Raw genomic sequence first — 20202 nt, 5'->3', positions numbered from 1 at the left:
TAATACATGGCCTCATAAAGAAAAACTTTAAAGTACAGGGAACAAATAACCCGCTCATAACCCCAGTATCAGAATCAGCCATTCTCAACATTTTGGAATTTTTTTTCTTCCAGCCTTTTTTGTGCATTTTGAAAATATATACTAGCATTGGTTCTGTTAAAAGAAAAACTTTTCAACAACATTAAATTTAGGATTAACCAGCTTTGTTGAGCAGTTCATGAATCAGGCAGCATCCCATTCAGAAAGTAGAAGGGAGCTCCACCAAGGGAGTAGAAAGGGGATGCAGAATCAAGTGATGAAATGTTCTGATAGGTTAAGATTAAATTTTCATTTTACATTGAAAGTCTTACAAAGTGAGGAGCACATATATATTGATTAATATGATATGCTTATCTAATCTGATAAACTCTCTGTCCTGGACCAAAACTGATTTAACAGCAGGAATTGTTTATCTACAGTTCTACAGGGTGGTCTCCATTGTCCCATTTTCTCAGAAAGCCTCTGCAGGTCCGTTATTTTTGTCTTCTAAAAAAGCCATCCTCTAAAAAGTTTCCCTCCCCGGCAATGCTGAATGCAGGTGACAATTTTATTTTACTCAACAGTCCCTAAGGAAAACTTCCTTTGGTAGATATCAGCCAGAGCTGATTGCCATTATTATTATTAATGATTTTCATAATCATTATCTGTAGGATCCAAAGGAAACAGTAGTGCTCAGATAAAACCTAGTCAACCAGAAAAGAGGGAGAAGAAAATGACAGGCATCACTTTGAGGTTGAGAGTGCTATGTTCCTGAGAACAAGTAAATTATTCCTGTGGAATTTCAGAAGGAACTGTGGGAAAGGATTAGGGATAAATATTTCACTAATTTTTTTAATCCTAGTTACAGCTAGAGAAATAGGTACTGTGCCCTTATATAAATGATATTATGTCCATATTATACCCCCATGGACTATTCCAGTTACATCTATTTGCAAGCACACACCATATAAAATTTTGAGTCCTGCATTTTTCAATTAAGATTATGTAAAAGGCATTTCAGCATCAGTGGAATCCCTTCACAGACATCATTTTAATAGTTGCATAATAGTCTATGCTGTGGATATACAATTTACCTAATCTTCTAATGACGGCTACCTAAATTATTTCCATTATTTTATATGATGTGCTAAACATCTTTGTTTGTGAATATTCTTTCTGAAATTTAGAATACTTATCTAGAAGAGACTTCTAGAAGTGGATTTAGGAATTGGGGTAAAGTTTGGCAGTATTAGATGATATTAGGCCTAGGAGACCCAGTAATTCTTTATACTACTCTAGGCCGAGGCAGTTCTCCCCTTAAACTTCTACAAAAGAAATAAAAAATAAGGCAATGCTTTTTATTAATTGTGCTACTCCCAAATGCCCCTTAAGACTGCATGTAATCCAGAATATCATATTCTTGAAATTGGTCCATTCCTGTGAGTGTGAAACTATTGATGGGACTGTTTTATTAGATTACTTCAGGAAGGTGTGACCTAGGATGGTTCTTAATCCTCTCATTGGAGTCCTTTATAAACGATGAATATAGAGAGGGGGGCCTGCAGAGACACAGAAACCCCTATAAGTGGAGAAACTTCCAGAACCTGAGAAAGCCCTGGAAACCAGAAGCTGAACTCAACAGAACACAGAAGCAGGGAGAAAGCCAGGAAGGAAGCTGTAGGCAATGGAGCCTGGAGGAGGAGGGAGAGCCCCAGCAGATGTCTCCATATGCCCTGCCTATAGGAGTGAGGATTCCAGGAACACCAACATCCGGTCTTTGGGGAGAAAATCATTGCCTGATAAGGTCCTGATTTCGACATTCATCTCAACCTCAAAACTGTAAGCTTTTAAACTAATAAATCCCCGTGTAAAAGCCAACTCATTTCTGATATATTGCCTTTAGCAAACTAAAACACCTTTCAAGTTCAGAGCTCAGGTATCAGCTTCAACTCTCAGCCAGGGTTAAGGTACATGGCCCAGTCCAAAGTCCTTCAAGGACCGCAAACTCCCTCACAGTTTAAATCCATATTGTATCATCATTTTACCTCCTAGCTGGAGATATGATAGAGAAGAACAGAATGATGATGGCCACACATAGGCACCACTGAATAAGAGAAGAGAACAAATCAAGTTCTTAAGGGACCTTGTTTAACTTACCAGTCCTATCATTTGAAGAAAAGAGAAGATAAAAATGTGACCTTTTAAAGCACAATGACCTGACCTACTGGTAAACATGGGCAATGTCCTAGAATGTTACAATTTTTTTTTCACTCTTTATGAGGAAAAAGTGATTAGTTACAAGGGAATTTCTCTCTCCTTTACACTGTTGAGAAATGGATCAAAGCACATGAATATTTTGTCTTTCAATATATTTGGCAAAACTTTCCCAAAAATATTGTACCAATTTTCTTACCCACTAACATTTATAAATGTGTTTTTTTCTCTATACCCTCATTATATAATTAGTTTATGTTGCCACTTATTAATTGTACGACCTTGGGGAAGTTACTCACACAGTAACTTATTTTTCCCATCTGCAAATGAGATTAATAGTCCCACCACATAAAATTAGTGCAAGGATTAATCATATAAAATCCTTAATGTATTTCATGTGTTAAATAATAAATAAAAATATTATTGTTTTTGTTGTTATGGTTGTTACTGTTAAAATCTTAGTTAATTTCCCAGGTCAAAAACATATGCCTCATTGTTTTAATTGTGATTATTGAGTTATAATAAAATTGAATATTTTTTCTTACATTTAGTAGCTATTACCATTTTTCTTTTTTCATGTCCTTGGCCATAATTTCTTGAAATCATAAAAATTTTGTAGTGTTTTATATGGACTCAGATATTTTCCCCAGTTTATGGTTTGTCTTTTAATTTTGCTTATGACATTATGACACAGAAGTTTGGTATTTATGGTGTAAACTCTACACATCTTTTCCTTTTTGTTTTTTTTTATTTTGTTTTTGCTTTTGTTTTTCTCAGTGTCTGCTTGTTGTTTGTTTGTTTTCTTTAAGAGGCACCAGAATTGAACCCAGGAGCTCCCATGTGGGAGGCAGTGCTCAACTGCTTGAGCCACATCCACTCCCTTCTGTTGTGGTTTCTTAAAAGGGTTTTCTGTTTTTCAAGTCTGGTTCATTAATCCAGATATCACAACAATCTTAATCTATTTTCTGTTTAGGGCTTAAGTTTTAATATTTTATTCTTTAATCCAAATAGAATTGTCTTTTGTGTATGATATACGAAGGATTTATTCCCTGCCTCTGCCTCCCCCCCGCCCCCATGCCTCCCTTTTCTGTTTGCTCATTGCTTTTGCTTGTTGTTTTTTACTCATTTTTTGTGATTATTGTCTGTTTGTTTTTTGTTTGTTAGTTTTTTTCTCATTTTCTGCTTGTTTTTTCTTTAGAACCCACTGGGAACTCAACCCAGGACCACCCATGAGGGAGGCAGCCACTCAACTGCTTGAGCCACATCCACTCCCTACTTGTTTGTTTTTGCTCATTGTCTGCTCCTTGTTTGTTTGTCTTCTTTAGGAGGCACCAGGAACTGAACCCGGGACCTCCCATGTAGGAGGTGGGAGCTCCATTGCTTGAGCCACATCTCCCCCAGGCTTTCATTTTAAACCCAGGAAAAGTTTGTGGTTTTATTTCAAGGGTCCACTTAAGATTGTTGCCTGAAAATTGTTTTGCATTTTTCAAACATAAGTTATAATTAAATTTGAGATATGTGTGAACATAAAACAGCACAATTTTCTGCATGGAGATAATCCTAACAATATATACACATTCATTTACTAATAATATGTGTATAACCGTTTAGTAAAATCCATATTAACTCTAACATCCTCACATCAGAACTAGCCAAAAAGGTTTAAACAATGCCAGACCCTATCTACAAAGAAGTTGCATCAAACAGAGAGAATTTGAAAAAAAAGTCATTTTCAACCAACAAGAAACAAAAATATTATATTTATTATCAATTAGTACAAATTGCATAGTAAAAAGACAAATATTGTTATCAATTTTAACATGACATCATGTATGAGATTTGATGCCATACAAAGTTGTTCTTCATTGTTGTTGTTCCTTGTGCCAAACAGGTAAAAAGGGATCAACATCAATGGGAGAAGAAAACAAAACCTTTGTGACAGAATTTATCTTTCTGGGCCTTTCACAGGACTTGCAGACCCAGATCCTGCTATTTATCCTTTTTCTCATCATTTATCTACTGACTGTACTTGGAAACCTGCTCATCATCATTCTCATCCACTTAGATTCTCAACTTCATACCCCCATGTACTTTTTTCTTAGAAACCTCTCTTTTGCAGATCTATGCTTCTCTACTAGTATTGTCCCTCAAGTGTTGGTTCACTTCCTGGTAAAGAGGAAGACTATTTCCTTTTTTGGATGTATGACACAGATCATTGTTTTTCTTCTGGTTGGGTGCACAGAGTGTGCCCTGCTGGCGGTGATGTCCTATGACAGGTATGTGGCTGTCTGCAAGCCCCTGCACTACTCCACCATCATGACCCAGCAGGTGTGTCTCCAATTGGCCATAGGGTCCTGGGCCAGTGGTGCACTAGTGTCTCTGGTGGACACCACCTTTACTTTTCATCTTCCCTACTGGGGACATAACATAATCAACCACTACTTTTGTGAACCTCCTGCCCTTTTGAAGCTGGCTTCAGCAGACACTTACAGCACAGAAATGGCCATCTTTGCAATGGGTGTAGTCATCCTCTTGGCTCCTGTCTCTTTGATCCTTGTCTCCTACTGGAACATCATCTCTACCGTCATCCAGATGCAATCAGGGGAGGGAAGGCTCAAAGCTTTTTCCACCTGTGGCTCCCATCTCATTGTTGTTGTCTTCTTCTATGGGTCAGGAATATTCACCTACATGAGGCCAAACTCCAGGATGACAAAGGAGAGGGATAAGATGATATCTGTGTTTTATACAGTGCTGACTCCAATGCTAAACCCCATAATTTATAGCCTAAGGAACAAGGATGTCAAAGGGGCTCTCAGGAAACTAGCTGGAAAAAAGTCCTTCTCTCAGAGGCAGTGACCTGAGTCTTACTTTTAGGTTAATTAAGGTTAATATCCTTACAAGAGGAGCAGGATTTTGTTGTCAGTAATAAACTAGGTCATTTCAGGAAGAAGCAAGAAATTGGAGGACACATTCTAAAAATTGAGAATACTCCACACTAACTAGAATGTAGGAAGAAAAAAAGAGTGAAAAGTTAGGCTACTTCCTGATTATAAAAGGCTTCAAGTGCTAGTTTGAGGAACTTGTGGTTAATTCATCTTCCTTGGACATGTCTTAAGCATGATCAGAATTGAATTTAAGAGGTTGAAACTGGATTGTTCCAAAATGAAATATGAGTTGCATGCATGGTTATAATATCAAAGATGTTTCAAGTTTGAAATGTCCAGGTATGCAAACCTAGGAACAGTTTCTAAATAAAGCAATCAAAATATCTCGAAGAGACTTTCATAGTGTAATCATTTGTGTCTCATAGCCTTTCAGGTTGTGAAAAGATACTAGAGAACAATAATACTTCCTTGTTCATGATAATCTCCTCTGAAATCCCTACAAAACTGAATTTTTTACATAATCACCCCCAAATTCCATATAAGCATAGATTATCAGAGCTGAAAGGGAATTAGCAGTCATCTAAACCAACCATATACCTGAGGTTTTAAATTATTCCATTAAATCACTATCAAGTAATTCTCTAGCACTTTATAAACAAGAGTGTGATATAACTTGCTACTCTCATGCATCGTAGGTTGTTTTCACCATCAGAAATATATTCCTTATGATAAATCAAAATTATTTTCCCTGTATCTTCAATCCACTGCCCCTAGTTTTACCCCCAGAACAATTTTCATTATTCTTATATATCACAATTCACTGAAGTATGTTCCTTTATTTGCCCAAATTTAATTTTAACTAACCACCCTTTGTTCCTTTAAAATTCCTTTATCTAGAATGCTTTCATGCCCTAAATTCATCCTAGTCATCTCCTTTGAATGAACACAATTTACCCAATGAGTCTTTCTTCAGAAATCAAAAAAAAAAATTGATAATTTAGAAATTAAGTGTTTTACCAATCCTAGGCTGACCCCTCCGTAGGCTTAGTTACTTGTGCACCCTGCCTCACTGGTGCTCAACTTCTCTAGAAGTTGGCCACTTCAGGTTATTACAAACTCTTAATTCAAATAAACTGGCTGAGAACACTTCCCTCCTTCACCCAAAGTTCAAATCAATCACATGTTTTAGGGGAATCCATGGTAACCATTCTACAATCATCATGACTATGCGCATATGGGAGCCACAGACCTCAGATTGACTCTACAGTAGAAGACCTCCTCAGCAAATAGATATTTAGGAGATGAACTTGCTTCTTATTGCTTACATTCATACATTCATGCATCTATTTAAAACTACTTATTGGGCTTTTATTTCATTATCTCCAACTCTGAGTGTATTGTATTCTCCCAGAGCAGTGACTGACACATAATGTGTGTTTAATATACAGGTTTGGATTTGTTAACTATCCTTTTAAAATTACTCGATTTGTACAATAGACAAACTCTAATATGGGATATTATGATCATTCAAACAATATGTGCTAGTTGAGGTGAGCTAATATAAGGACAGAAAGTTGTTAGCTGTTGTTGGTGACATGGCTGCCAGTGATAACATAGATAAGACTGATTTCAGTATACTATCACGTGGGGTAGTAGCAAAGAATCATTAAATATAAGGTTGGTGGGGAAGGTGCCTCAATGGAGTACATTTAGGGAGGGAAAGTGAGATAATGGAAACAGCAAATATAAACACTAATTTGGAGAAATTTCATCATGAAGGAGAGGGAAGAACTAGGGTACTATCAGGAAAATGGAGTTGTGAGTTTTTAAATTTTTATTTTATTCTAGATTCCTCGGTTGTTCACCCCCTTTCCTTGAAGCCTTTAGCTGCTGTTTCATTGTCACTCTCCAACACACTACTCCAGTTACAATGTTTGATGATTTTAATTTTCATATGGAATCAAATATTCAAATATTTTGGATTCTCAGGATTCCTTGTTCCTCACTTCTCTAATGATTTCAGCTTTTCACTGTCAAGTTCACATCCTAAATATTGCCACTACCAATAACTGCCATCTCTATTGTGTCCTGTTCGAATTCCTGATCCACAGAATCATGAGCAAAATAAAATGATTGCTGTTCTTAGGCACTAAATTTTGGGGGTGGTTTGTTAGAAAGCAATGGATACCAAACAATGGGAGAATCACTCGGTTATTCCACCAATACAGATGTCAACGGGGCTTCTCCACATTGCTGGGTAAACCTGCCTGCTTGAAACCACTACTTCTCAATGCCATGGAGGGAGTGGGGAATAAAGGGCAAGAATGGGCCTAATGAAGACACATTGAGTACACACACACAAAAATAATAATAAAGAAGATATATCAATCAGGGTTCTTAGTTGCAAATAACAGAAATTGACTCTGAATAATTTAAGCTAAAAGGGAAATTATTGAAATAATAAAGGTAATTCTGACCCTGTAGCTAAAACCACAGACCAAAACTGAATCAATCTGATGAGGCTGTCACTGCCATTCAGCACTAGATGGTGCAATGTTTGCAAGCTAAGATTTTTATTCTGTATAGCTAAACACAACTTTCATAAAGGTCGACGACTCCCCCCACCACCACTACCACAAACGATTCATAACCTACATTGTCTTAGTTTCCCAGAAGCTAAGACAAATAACACACAATGGGTTAGGTTAACAACAGGAATTTTTAACTCATGATTTCAGAGGCTAGGATGCTTGCTTCCTCTGGGGTCAGTAGCATTCTGGCTGCTTGGCAATCTTGGGGCTCCTTGGCTTATATCTCCGCTTCCCATTGTCATTAACACTGCCCTCCTCTTTCTTTCCAGTTTTCTACTGACTTCCAGCTTCTGCTTCCTTTCTTTGGCTTTCTCTGACTATGTCTGAATTTCCTCCATTTATAAAGGACTCCAGTAAGCCAGATTAAGACCCTCATTCAGTTGGGCCACACCTTACTTAAAAATAACATCTTCAAGAGATCCTAATTACAATGGATTCACACAGGAATGCAGATTAAGAACATGTCTAAATTGGGATACACAATTCAATCTACTATACACACCATACTCCTAATTTTGAGAAGTACCACTGCACAACACTGTATATATTACAAATGGTCCTCTAACTCTTGAAACATTGAGTGGGTAGCAGTGCACTATGTATGATCCGAGTTTGAAACCCAACTCTGCCACCTTTTAGTTTCAATACATTTAATGATAATAATCTCTACATTACAGTGTTATGGTAATGATTGAATGAGATGATATTCTGATTACCTAGGTATCCTCTGCCCTAAATAGTACCAGATGGCCAAATACATGACATCTAACATTGGACAGATGAGACTGGCATCAGTTTACTGGTTACATATATGTACAGCTCAGGGGAGGAGAGCTCTACACACTATGCAGGGTCACAGGGTGTTGCACTCAGGAGCAGAATAAGTCAACAGGTACTATTGGAGGCAGGCTTTGTAACAACAGGAGGAAGGGGTACCCTTGTTCCCCCAAGAGTATGTGGTTGGCTTGTTTAAATAATTAGCAGGCTTTCAAGAAACTGAAGCCCATTAGTTCATGCTGACAGGGGAATTAGCCAGATAAGGAGTCTTTTCCATCAGGGGCATATCTGAAGAGAGTAGAGGATCTTACCATAAAGACTTTGGGGGCACTGTGAGCTGAAACTTGTCATGGTAGCACTTTAATACTGCATCTTAATCTCAGGTCTTACAACAGAGATGGCATCTATAATTTGTTTATGATAGTAAGAAGCACAAAGTAGTTGGTAAAAACAAACTAAAACCAGTTCCCCTCTTCTTTTACCTTGATCATCTCATGGTCTAGATCAGGGGTTCTTAACCAGGGGTCTGTGAACTCGAACTGAAATTCCAAAAAACATTATACTTGTGGGGATGTGTTGGTGTGGGTGTGATATACTTATTAAATAATACACAGTACAGTGTGGACTTAGTAAGGGGCCTGTGGTTTTCACCTGATTGGCAAAGGGGTCCGTGGAACAAAAAAGGTCAAGAACCCCTGGTCTAGATTTAAACCCGCCTCTAGGAAGCTCTTCCTGACTTACTAGTTTTTATTTATTGTTTTCTCTCATAATACAGTGTATATACCTCTTTTCAAGCACTAATCATAATATCATGTATCAATACGACTGAGACTCCATCCTTTGTCACTGGCACTTCTCTTCCCTCTGTGTCTCCACACCTCCAGATTTCTTACCGCTCAGGCTGATCCTTCTCTGTCTCCTTTGCAGTCCCATCTTCTTTCAATCCATCCAATCGAATGGTGTTGATAGTCCTGGGAGCACAATCATAGCTCCTATCCTATTACTCTATTCTCTCTTTTATTTTCTCTCTCTTTTTCAGCCATCCTATCCCCACTCATGAATTACTATATATACAGAATTGACATCTATTTTATATGTCTAGTCCTAAACATCTCTAAGCTCCAGGTATTTACTTCCAATTATCTTCTTGACAACGTCTCTTGCATATCACAGAGCACCTCATATCCAGCAGGCCAAAACTGATGTCATGGTCTGCGTGATCCTTTACCTCGATGCAAAAATGAATGAACAAATACTCAATAAATCAACAAAAACCATGTAACATACCAGACGATATCTGGTCAAAATTAATCTTTTTTTTTTTCCCAGACAAATGGGGGTGGGAAACAACCAATGTTTTGGCCAGTTTTCCCGGACCGCATACGATGGGAAAGAGGATTAGGTACCTCTCCTAATACACCAGAGACGACCCCGGAGATAGTGTCAAGTCTAGGGAACGGGCGGGGCCTAGCGAAAGGGGCGTGGCTGGTCTCGGCGAGGGATAGGGGAGGCCCCTCAACCACTTTACAGACCGGGCAGCGGGGGCTTCTGGGAGCTCTATCCAGGCTGGTGCGCGTGCGCGAGGGCTGGGCGGGGGCGCGGCTTGGGACAGCGGCTATAATGAGACCCCTAGCCCGCCGCGAAGATTGAGAGCCGGCTGTGGCCAGGGATTCCTAATTCCAGCGTTATTACCACGCTTACTCCCTTCACCAGTCAGGACGGCGACTTCTTCGGCTCCTGTTGGAGCTGGCGCCTGGGTGTTACTGAACGGAGCCCTGGATGGGAATTGAGCTCGCAGGTATTACCCGGGTCGGCGTGCGGTGAGGAGGGCGCTGCGTGGAACTGGGAACCAATTTTGCTTGAGAGCGTCTATGCGGAAGTTCTCGGCTGTTGGCAATTTACCCGGTTTCCAACACCGCCCGCCGCGGCTCTCTGCGGGAGAACCTGCAGGAGGGCGCGGCTGGTGGAGAGGGAATGAGGCATGAGCTGAAGGTGTTGAGGTGCGAAAGAAAGGCTAGAAGTGGATGCTAGAGCAGGGAAAAAGAGGGTTAGGAGTGAGACAGGACGGCTGGATTCTAGATTCTGTTCTGCTAAACTAGGAATTTAACGTCACTGTCGTTCCCTCTTCCATTCTGTAATGAGGCTATCTCCAGACGCTTAACTTTGTAAATAACTCTTCGTCAGCCGGTTTTGGAATGACTTAAATGATACCTCATGGAAATACAAGTGTGACTAGTTGGATCAACTGCAAAAGAAAATAGAGAAAAATTAATCCCACTTTGCCTTGTATTCCCAATCGTTCCTACCCACCCCCCTAAATCTAAAATTTTCCAGGCTTCTTTTTTGATTCAGACACTCATTTGCAAACTGCCTTCTGCTCCTCTTTATCTGAGCTAATTTTTTCAAGATCTCCTATCTCATGCTACTACTGCCCTACCTATGACCTCTTCTATGAAACACACACACACCTCCTCCAGATAGTTGCTACTTTTTTACCCGCATTATTAGCAACTGTTCAAATTACTTAAGACCGTAAACTCCGTCGAACTCTCACCTGGTTTATTAATCTAATTTTCCAGTTTCCTGTCACCTGCTGCACCTGTCCTACCCTTTCAGTGGCTCACTGAATCACTGTCTCAACTCTTCATCCTGAGTCCCAATATTATCTTCAGAGACATACATTCAGCACTTTAGAGTTAAATTTATGGATTTTGGCTTTTTTTATTCCTTGTTTATGGACGACTTAAGCTTTTAACTAATATATTCCCCGCTCCAGCCCCTACCCCAGGTATGTTTTGTTGCTTTTTATCATTTACTGAGTTAATTTCATTCTTGTTTAATTAAATGTTGAAGAGTTTGCTGTTGCCTAACAAAAGAGCTTGAGCTGCGCTCTTTAGATTTTGATGTATATTTTTATTTTGAGATATTTGACAATTGTTCTTATGTTTTTTTTAACCTAAGAAGCAAAATATAAATTCCAAAGTAGCCGCGATGTTTTTTCTATGTTTGGGGTTGATTTCTAGTTTTGCATTCTGATCAATAAATGTGGTCTCTGTTGTTCATGTTTACTTATTTATTGAGTTTTTTTTTTTGTAACTCTATAAATGACAGCATTTTAAAGGATTCCCATATGTGCTTAAATATAAAGTATGTTCTCTATGGTTTTATAGATCTATTACACTAAGAATATTATTAGTATTCACTGTGCTATTAATTTTAGTTTGCTTTATCTATTAAGGAGACTGAGAAAGTCTCCTTAGTCACATTTCTATTGTATTATGGCTAATTTCATCCCTTGTTTTCTGAAGTTTTTGCTGTAAATATGTTTCAGGTATGTTATTTGGTACATTTAATGATAATGATAATTGCTTCATTATGAGTTGCATCCTTAATCACTTACAGTTAGCCTCTTTGTCTCATTTAATGTATTTGTGCTTGTAATTAACCTTTGGTATAATATGTGTGTGTGTATCCTCGCATACTTTATTATTGTTTACATTTGCCTGGTAATTTTTTTTTTTTGAGTGATCCTGTTACTTTTAACTTTGGAGTACCTTTGTTATGGATGTCTTTTGAGTTTTCATGTAGTTGAGTTTAAATTTATTTATCTAGTACAGTTATTGTTACAATGGATACAATGGATATCTTGTTATCATTTCTCTACCTTTTCTTTTTCATTTTTATGTTTTCTTTTTTTGCCTTGTTTTGCTTTTTTTAAAATATATACTTTTTAATTTTTTTAAAGATACTTATATTACATAAATGGTACATAAAAAAATATAGGGGATTCCCGTACATTCTGCTCCTTACCCCTTCCTCGTATTCCCACATTAACAAGATCCTTCATTAGTGTGGTACATTTGTTACAATTGATGAACAAATTTTGGAGCACTGCCACTAAGCATGGATTATAGGTTACATTGTAGTTTACACTCTCTTCTTCACAATTTTGTAAGTTATGACAAGATATATAATGGCCTGTACCTGTCATATCTGTAATGTCTTTCAGGACAATTTCCACGTCCAGAAAATGCCCCAATATTACACCTGTTTTTTGTGCTCCCTCCCCTCAGAACCTCCAGTGGCCACTTCCTCCACGTCAATTATAAAAGTTCTTCCATTGCTAGAATCACAATAAGTCTATAGTGAAATAACAGTAAGTCTACTCTAGTCCATTGTCCATTCCCAATTCTTAGAATTCTGAATGGTGATGCCCACTCCACCTCTAAATGAGAAGGGGCTTACATCCCATGGGTCAAATACATGGGACTGTTGTGCTTACAGTTTCAGACTCTCTCTGTTCCTTGGGATGGGCATTGTCCATCATCATCTCCTTGTTAGTTGTCCTGGGTGAGTCCAATGAAGAGAGTAGGTGGTGCAACTCTTTTGAGATTCAGGGCCCAGCTGGCATGTGAACAGCCCAAAGGTTTAAGTCTCTTGGTTATACACCTTTCAACTCTAGTACTAACTGTAAGTTCAAACAGAAGGGGCAGAAGAACCCTGTGTAGGGAAACCCCAGCTTTGTCCAACTCTGTCACCCTGTGGAACATAAATTCCCAAGTAGGGCCCACTGGCAAGGCACCAAACTCCTGAGTTGTCTGCCCTGCTTATAGTGTTTGGATGTCTCAAGAGCCCTCAGGAGCTCCACTATTTGAGGCAATATTTATTTTGGCAGTCAATAAGATCTTGCTGAGATATGCCTAGCGTAACCTCTAGAATGACCTCCTGACTCATTTTGAAGTCTCTTAGCCATATAAACTCATTTGTTTTTACCCTTTCCCCCTTTAGGTCAAGGTCTTTTTTCATTTGCTTTGCTAGTTGATGCTTGATAGTAATCATTTCGTGCCAGGGAGACTAATCCCAGGCAGTCATGTCCCACACTATGGGGGAAGGTAATGCATTTATATACTGAGTTTGGCTTAGAGAATGACCACATTTGAGCAACAAGGAGGCTCTCAGGAGGTAACTCTTAGGCACCCTATAGTACTAGACTAAGTTTCCATTTCAAAAGTAAAGGTTCATAAGTATAGTTATCGATATCAAGGGTCTATCAATGGTCCATTGCTCTCCCATTAGAGAATGTGGCAGAGCTCCCAAGGATGGGAATTCGATATTCTTTCAGTTAGTGTGTGAATTTCCACCCAAAGTGACAGTGCCCCTTGAACACATTTATATGCCTTATGCTCCAGATGAACCTCCTCCCATGCATCCTCCATCACTAATACCCTGCACCAATGATCCTTCCCTGCCACAGTTGTAACCCTTCTGTGATCCAAAATTCTTCAAAAAAAGCCAACAGAATAACCAAATACAATCAGTAAGAAAATGAGATAATGATAGTTTTAAAAATAACAAATAAAACATAAAGTTTTTTTAAAGTTTTGGAATAAAAAAAATTCTTTAAAAATTAAAAAAAAAATTGACATTATGTCTTTCATCACTGTAATATATGTTCTATGTACAGTGACATTTTCTTCCATTTATTCCCCCAGTGTCTTATTTTTTTCATTTTGTCTTCAGAGAAGCTTTAGATTATAGAAAAGTCACATACAGACTATAGGGGATTCCTCATATACCCAACATCCTTCCCCTTTTCCCCTTCCCCTATTGATAACATTTTGCATGTGGATGGTACATCTGTGTTATACTTGATATACAAATCCTGAAACATTGCTACTAACCATGGTCAAGGATTTACATTATGGTTTACATTTTGGACCATACACTTTTATAAATATTGATGAAATTTAACATGGCCTGATGAAATTTTGATGAAATTTTTACATATGGACTGTGACCTTTTTTCCTCCCCTTTTCCCTTTATATTTTTTAAAATATCAGAGGCTGTAGTTCATTTTACAGCTAGGACTCAATACCTCTTCAAGATTTTAGAAACTTTTTTTAATGAATCTGACTTTTTTCTTAAGTTTAGAAATGCCTTATTTTGGATTTCAGCGTCTTCCCTCAGGTGGTCCACTTTGCCTTATGTCTGGCAGATGTGATATGGGGGTGCTAATGAGCAGAAGAATGCTATCAGTACACGTCTACAAAATGGGAAGTAGAGAGATTGGTTTTTAAAAAGCATAGATGAAGCCATAATTTAAAATATGCTATAAGGTGACCACAGTGAGGGTGGAAGCCCATCTACCTATGTGAATCTTAAGAGTTAGCGGATCCAACAGGGTGTGGGACTAAGAATCAAATAAAAAGTAGGAATCAAGTGAAGGTCTTTATGTGAAACATCTATTTCCATCATCTTTCTACCATCCTATCTGTAACAGTTTGATATAATTGATGAATTCCAAAGAGAGATATTGGATTATTTTTGTAATCTTATCTGTACCTGGGCATGATTGAGTTATGATTAGGGCGTTGACTCCCACCCTTTGGTGGGTGGGGACTCACAGATAAAAGGCACAGCAAAGAACAGAGTTGAGGATTTTTGATGTTAGAGTTTGATGCTGAAGACCCAGGAAGTCAGCACCCAGAGGAAAGAGAAGCCAGCACCAGGAAGGAAGGAACCTTGAACCCAGAGAAAAGTAAGCCTCAGGAACATAGGAACCCAGGAAGCCTGAACCCTCACAGACGTTCTCAACCGTCTTGCTCTAAATAGACTTTGGTAAGGGAAGTAACTTATGCTTTATGGCCTGGTATCCATAAGTTCCTACCCCAAATAAATACCCTTTATAAAAACTAACCAGTTTCTGGTATTTTGCATCAGCACCTCTCTGACTGACTAATACAGTGTGGTATATTCATTGCAATTGACAAACACATTTTGGAGCACTGCCACTAAGAATGGATTATAATTTACATGGTAGTTTACTCTCTCCCACTCAGCCATCTATTTCCATTATCTTTCCACCATCCCTTCCCCTTTCCCACCTACAAACAGAGGCCATTTAAATCTAGGATCCCATACCTAACAAAAAAAAGTTTTTCCCTAAACAAATTGAATAAACTATGTGAAGAGCTATGGTTTTTAGTGTGGGTATTGACATTCCAAAGTAAAACCTTTGCACTCTGCTATATAGGAGGGTGGCAGGGAAAGGATAGCCTAAACATGAATTCCCCATCTCACCCTAAATTGATAACTCCTATTCTGTATGTGTCACCCATGGACACATGACTTTTACTCAGTTCTCCATTCAGAGGAGAGACACATTAGAAAATTGACCTACTGCTACAGCAGAAATAGAAACTCTTATGACTCTCTGGAATCATCAACCTAATACTTGATTCTTGAAGAAAACTGTGAAATACCAAATGTCTAAAAGCCAAGATAAGTAGAAACCCTGACCCTAGGAAAAAAAAGAATTTAGGAAACAGAAATCTATAATTAGAATCCTCAGAGAAATTTGAAAAGATACTGCAACAAACTATCTGCATGCTATGGATAAAACATAATGCTATGGAAAAGGACCATCTATGAACAAGGAAGAGCTCTTAAATTTAAAAATGGTAGAAACTATTACCTAATGGGGGATTGTTGCCCAATGCACACGGAAGTAATGTGTGATACAAGGATTTCGAGGAAAGAAAGTTTATTGTGAGGCCCCTAGCAAGAATGCCAGAGGTTTAAAAAAAACACAAAAAACAAACAAACAAAAAAACCCCACCTTAAATCTGTCTCCCTGAGCTGGGGGAGAAGCAGGGTTTTATTGAGCTAGATTTGGGGTTCGCTTTGGGGTTCGCTTTGGGAGGTAGGATGATGTGACGTGGGAGTGGTGAGATGACATAGGTCTGGAGATAGGGTTAAGTGGAGCGTGCACACTTAGACGATCAGGCCTGCCCAGACATGACATGATCAAAACTGGTGGCCTTAGCATGATGAGGGGCAGAGATCTTAGTACTATAATTAAGGACAGGTTACTTTGGATCAGCATTTTGTTGCTTTGCACATGTGCAGGTAGGTGTAGCCAGAATCTTCTATTTCATTCAGTTTGAACTGGAAGATAGGGCAGAAGTAAAAAATAGGGACTGGGCAGGATAGGGCATTACTAAGAATTAGGGTGACTGCTAGGGGCATTACTGGGACATGGCCAGGATAATCAAGGGTAGTGGTCTAGGAGGCAAGACAAGGGGCTTGTAGCCAGTTTCAAAATGTTTGTTTTTTTTTTTTAATATTACAGAAAAACTAGAAATTCAGATGAAAAACTCTTATAACTTAAAGAAAAAATAAAGAACTAAAACATCTCAAAAACTCCTATGGAGTAAATCTGAAATAGAAAGGGGGTTATGTTGGGAGATTATTGATTTTCTTCATAAAAGTTCTTATGTGCCATTTCATTTTTGCCATAAGCATGTACTACTTCAATTGAAAATAAAAAATTTCCATGGCTTTAATTTGTTTTTCTTTGTAAAATTTTATTTCTTCTTAACTCTGTATTTTGAGAAAGATTTTTAGCTTTTTCCATCCCATCACTGGTTCAATGAAGTATACCTTCTGCTTTTTACTGCTTCCAGTGAAGATTTTAAATCTGCTAATCCATTTTTAATTTCCTTGCACTCATTTCTTAATTTAGCCAACTCATATTTACTTTCATCTAATCCTGTTTTACCAAATGGCAACCAGATTCTGTTTTATAAAGTTATCATGCATTCCTTTTTATTTGAAGATATTAGGCAAGTGTGTTCTTTTTTATTTTTATTTTAATAATATTTTTATTTCTGAACAGTTTTAGATATACAAAAAAGTTGCAAAGATAGTACAGAGAGTACTCATATAATCCATACTAGGTTTCCGCTATTAGCATCTTAAATGTGTTACACATAATGAACTAATATTGATACATTATTGTCAGCTAAAGTCCATTTATTCAGATCTCTTTAGTTTTTACCTAATGTCCTTGTTCAATTTAGTTTTTACATCTCTATATGCTCCTCTTGGCTGTGACGTTTTCTCAGACTTTCTTTGCTTTGATGACCTTCATAAAAATTTTCCTTAGTACTGGTCAGATATTTTTTTAAATGCACCTCTGCTAGAGATTGTCTGATCTTCTCATAATAACACTGAGTATATTAGTTTTGGAGCGGGAGATCACAGAAATGCCATTTTTATCACATCTTATCAAGGGTATGTACAATCAACATGACTTATCGCTGTTGATGTTAACCTCGATAACCTGGGCAAAATATTGTGACTCAGGTTTCTTGACTGCAAATATACCCTTTGGAATAAAATCACTATGTGGAGCCCACACTCAAGGTATAAGTTTTGCTTCACTTCCTGAGGGCAGATTATCCACATAAATTATTTGGAATTCTTCTTCATGGATATTTGTATAATCTCCCCCATTTATTTATTCAATCATTTATGTCTGTATGACTCATGGGTATACCTCAGGTTATAATCCAGTACTACTATATTTATTCTCTTGCTGAAGTTGTTCCAAATTTGACCATTGGGAACTCTTTCATTTGGCTCCTCTGTCCCTTTGACATAATCTGAAAATGTGTTTTGTTTTTGCTCTTCCTTTTGTTTTATTTTGAGCACTTCCTTACTTTCTGTACAAGATGCTCCAACTTCATATTGTATATTTCCTGCCCCAGTCCTAGAATCAGCCTTTTCTCTAGTGAGCTCTAGTTCCTTTTATTGAAGAATGGTATTAGAAACCAAGATTCAGGAGGTAGGGGTTGTTATTGCTACTGATGTGTCCTTCTCAGTTCTTTCAGCTTACAGAGCAAGGAAATATATGTATGTGTATCTCTATAAATATTTCTGTATGTAACCATCTATCTATATTAAGTTAAACAGAAATTTATATTGATATCTCCAACTCTGCTCTATTACCACCTGGATCATTTTAGCTTCCTCGTCTTGGTTTTCTGTAAATTTGCACTCCAACATTGAGAAATTTGGTTCCCACCATCCATTTTCTAATTATTTAACTCCAGAATGGATGTATAGTGATATCAGAATTAACATCTACCCCCATGGGAAACGGCTTTATCAACTAGAGTACAGTGCTTATGCACAGTTTCTTTTGCCCTTAGTCTTACAGATTCCACTCATTTCCACCTTCTGGTTTGTTGTGTGTTTTTTTTTTTTTTAAGAAAATTACATTCTAAAATGTTCTCATGCCAGGACTCTTGAGCATTGTACTTTTCTCCTTCTACTAAAGACAGCAGTCTTTTCTTAGGTCCCCAGGTATGATTTCTCTGTACTTGAATGTTGAATGATCTATTCATTGAGACTTTGCAAATAGATGGTGTCAGGAAATACTTTTATGCGCAAACTTTTGGCCAATTGTGATATTTACTGACATGCAGACACTTACATGTGCATATGATAGTCTACTGAGTGCTTGCTCTGTGCCAAAAAGTAAAATAAGGTCTTTTTTTATAATATGTTATTCTAGCATACAGGTATTGTTACCTGATTTTATTGTTGAGAAAACTGAAGTTTAGGTTAATTAATCTGGACAAAGTCATATGTATAGTAACTAGTATAGCTGGGATTTAAATTCATGTGGAATTCCAAAGTATATACTTTTAGCCACTAAATATTACTTAGAATGGGTTGCTAAACCTCTGCTCTATTGAGGTTTTTGTGCCGCTAATTCTTTGTTGTTGGAACCTGTTCTTTGTATTTCAGAATGTTTAACAGCATTTCTGGCCTCCATTCACTAGATGCCAGTAACAACTTCCAGTTGTGACAACCAAAACTGTCTCCAATATTTGCCAAATAGTCCCTTTGGACAAAATCACCCCTGTTGAGAACCAATAGCCTAGAAGGGTCGAGATACCACTTTGCAGTATTGAAAAATGTCTCTCTCTCTTTCTTAATAGGCTCCTAAGCTGACTTTCAGAGATCTGACTATGCTAAAAAAAATTGGATGCTGTTGGCAGTTTTGAAATACTATAATGCTCAACCTAAGTTGATGCCCGCATTCTTCCCAGTTCTTTCATCTATTATTATCAGTTTTTCTTAGGCAAGTGTGTATCGTAAGATGCTACCTTCCTGTAGCTATACTCTTACTACCTACCATATAGATAGCTCCTAGGGTTGTACCTCACATAAACAGATTAGCTAACTAATGGAAACAATGTGTATGTATAAGTGAAACCCTGGTTAAGATCAGCTCATAATTTTGGTTCAGTTGGTATATTGCTATATATTTACAAGTAAAGGTAATCTCTGTATTCCTGAGTTAGCTATAGAGAGTGAAAGGTGATTTAAATTATCTGTCTCATTTTATGCTCTATTTCCTGGCTGTAGGTCAGAGGATGAAGCATCTATGTTTTGGGGCTTAAGGTATTATAATGTACTGCTAAGAAGGAAACCGTTTGAGCCAGATATGGGCTCAGATCACAGCTCTTGTCACTTAAAAACTTTGTGACCGTGGATGAAATTACCTAGCTTCTCCAGCTTCTCTAAGTTTCAGTTACCTCACCTATAAAATGAAGACATTAATATTCATTAATACTTCATAAAGTTGTAGATTAAAGATAGTATCTGTGAAATACTTAGCAAAGTGATTGTGGATAAAGGGTTAACAAAACCCTTTTTCCCTTTTGCGTGATCATTTGATCTTCCTTCAACTCTAGTTCTAGTCTCTTTCCTGGAAACTTATAAAGTGTGGGAATGTCAACTGTTTTACTAGGCAACAATGCTTATAAAAAAAATGACCCCTGAATGACAAGATGAATCTGGACTGGGAGAATTAGAAATCAGATAGGAAGCTGTATCTAGACGTCACCAAATGCAGTGACTT

At 37.7% G+C, this 20202-nt stretch overlaps 1 protein-coding gene and 1 long non-coding RNA gene across 2 annotated transcripts in view; one reads left to right on the top strand and one right to left on the bottom strand.

Moving 5' to 3' along the window:
* Positions 1-4116: 4116 nt before the first annotated feature.
* OR2D3 (olfactory receptor family 2 subfamily D member 3) lies at positions 4117-5088 on the top strand. The gene has a single exon (XM_004467403.3). The coding sequence runs from the start codon at positions 4144-4146 to the stop codon at positions 5086-5088; it is 945 nt and encodes a 314-aa protein (XP_004467460.1). The 5' UTR covers positions 4117-4143.
* A 4693-nt stretch (positions 5089-9781) lies between these two features.
* LOC139439875 (uncharacterized) overlaps positions 9782-20202 on the bottom strand; it is a 58782-nt gene continuing 48361 nt past the window's right edge. Inside the window, exon 4 of the long non-coding RNA XR_011649948.1 lies at positions 9782-10730. This is a non-coding gene — a long non-coding RNA (uncharacterized lncRNA). The remainder of the gene's footprint in view (positions 10731-20202) is intronic.

The sequence above is a fragment of the Dasypus novemcinctus genome, chromosome 10 (genome assembly GCF_030445035.2).
Source record: "Dasypus novemcinctus isolate mDasNov1 chromosome 10, mDasNov1.1.hap2, whole genome shotgun sequence".
Taxonomy (NCBI): domain Eukaryota; kingdom Metazoa; phylum Chordata; class Mammalia; order Cingulata; family Dasypodidae; genus Dasypus; species Dasypus novemcinctus.
Note: the sequence above shows the minus strand (reverse complement) of the source record. Positions and strands in the feature narration are given on the sequence as shown.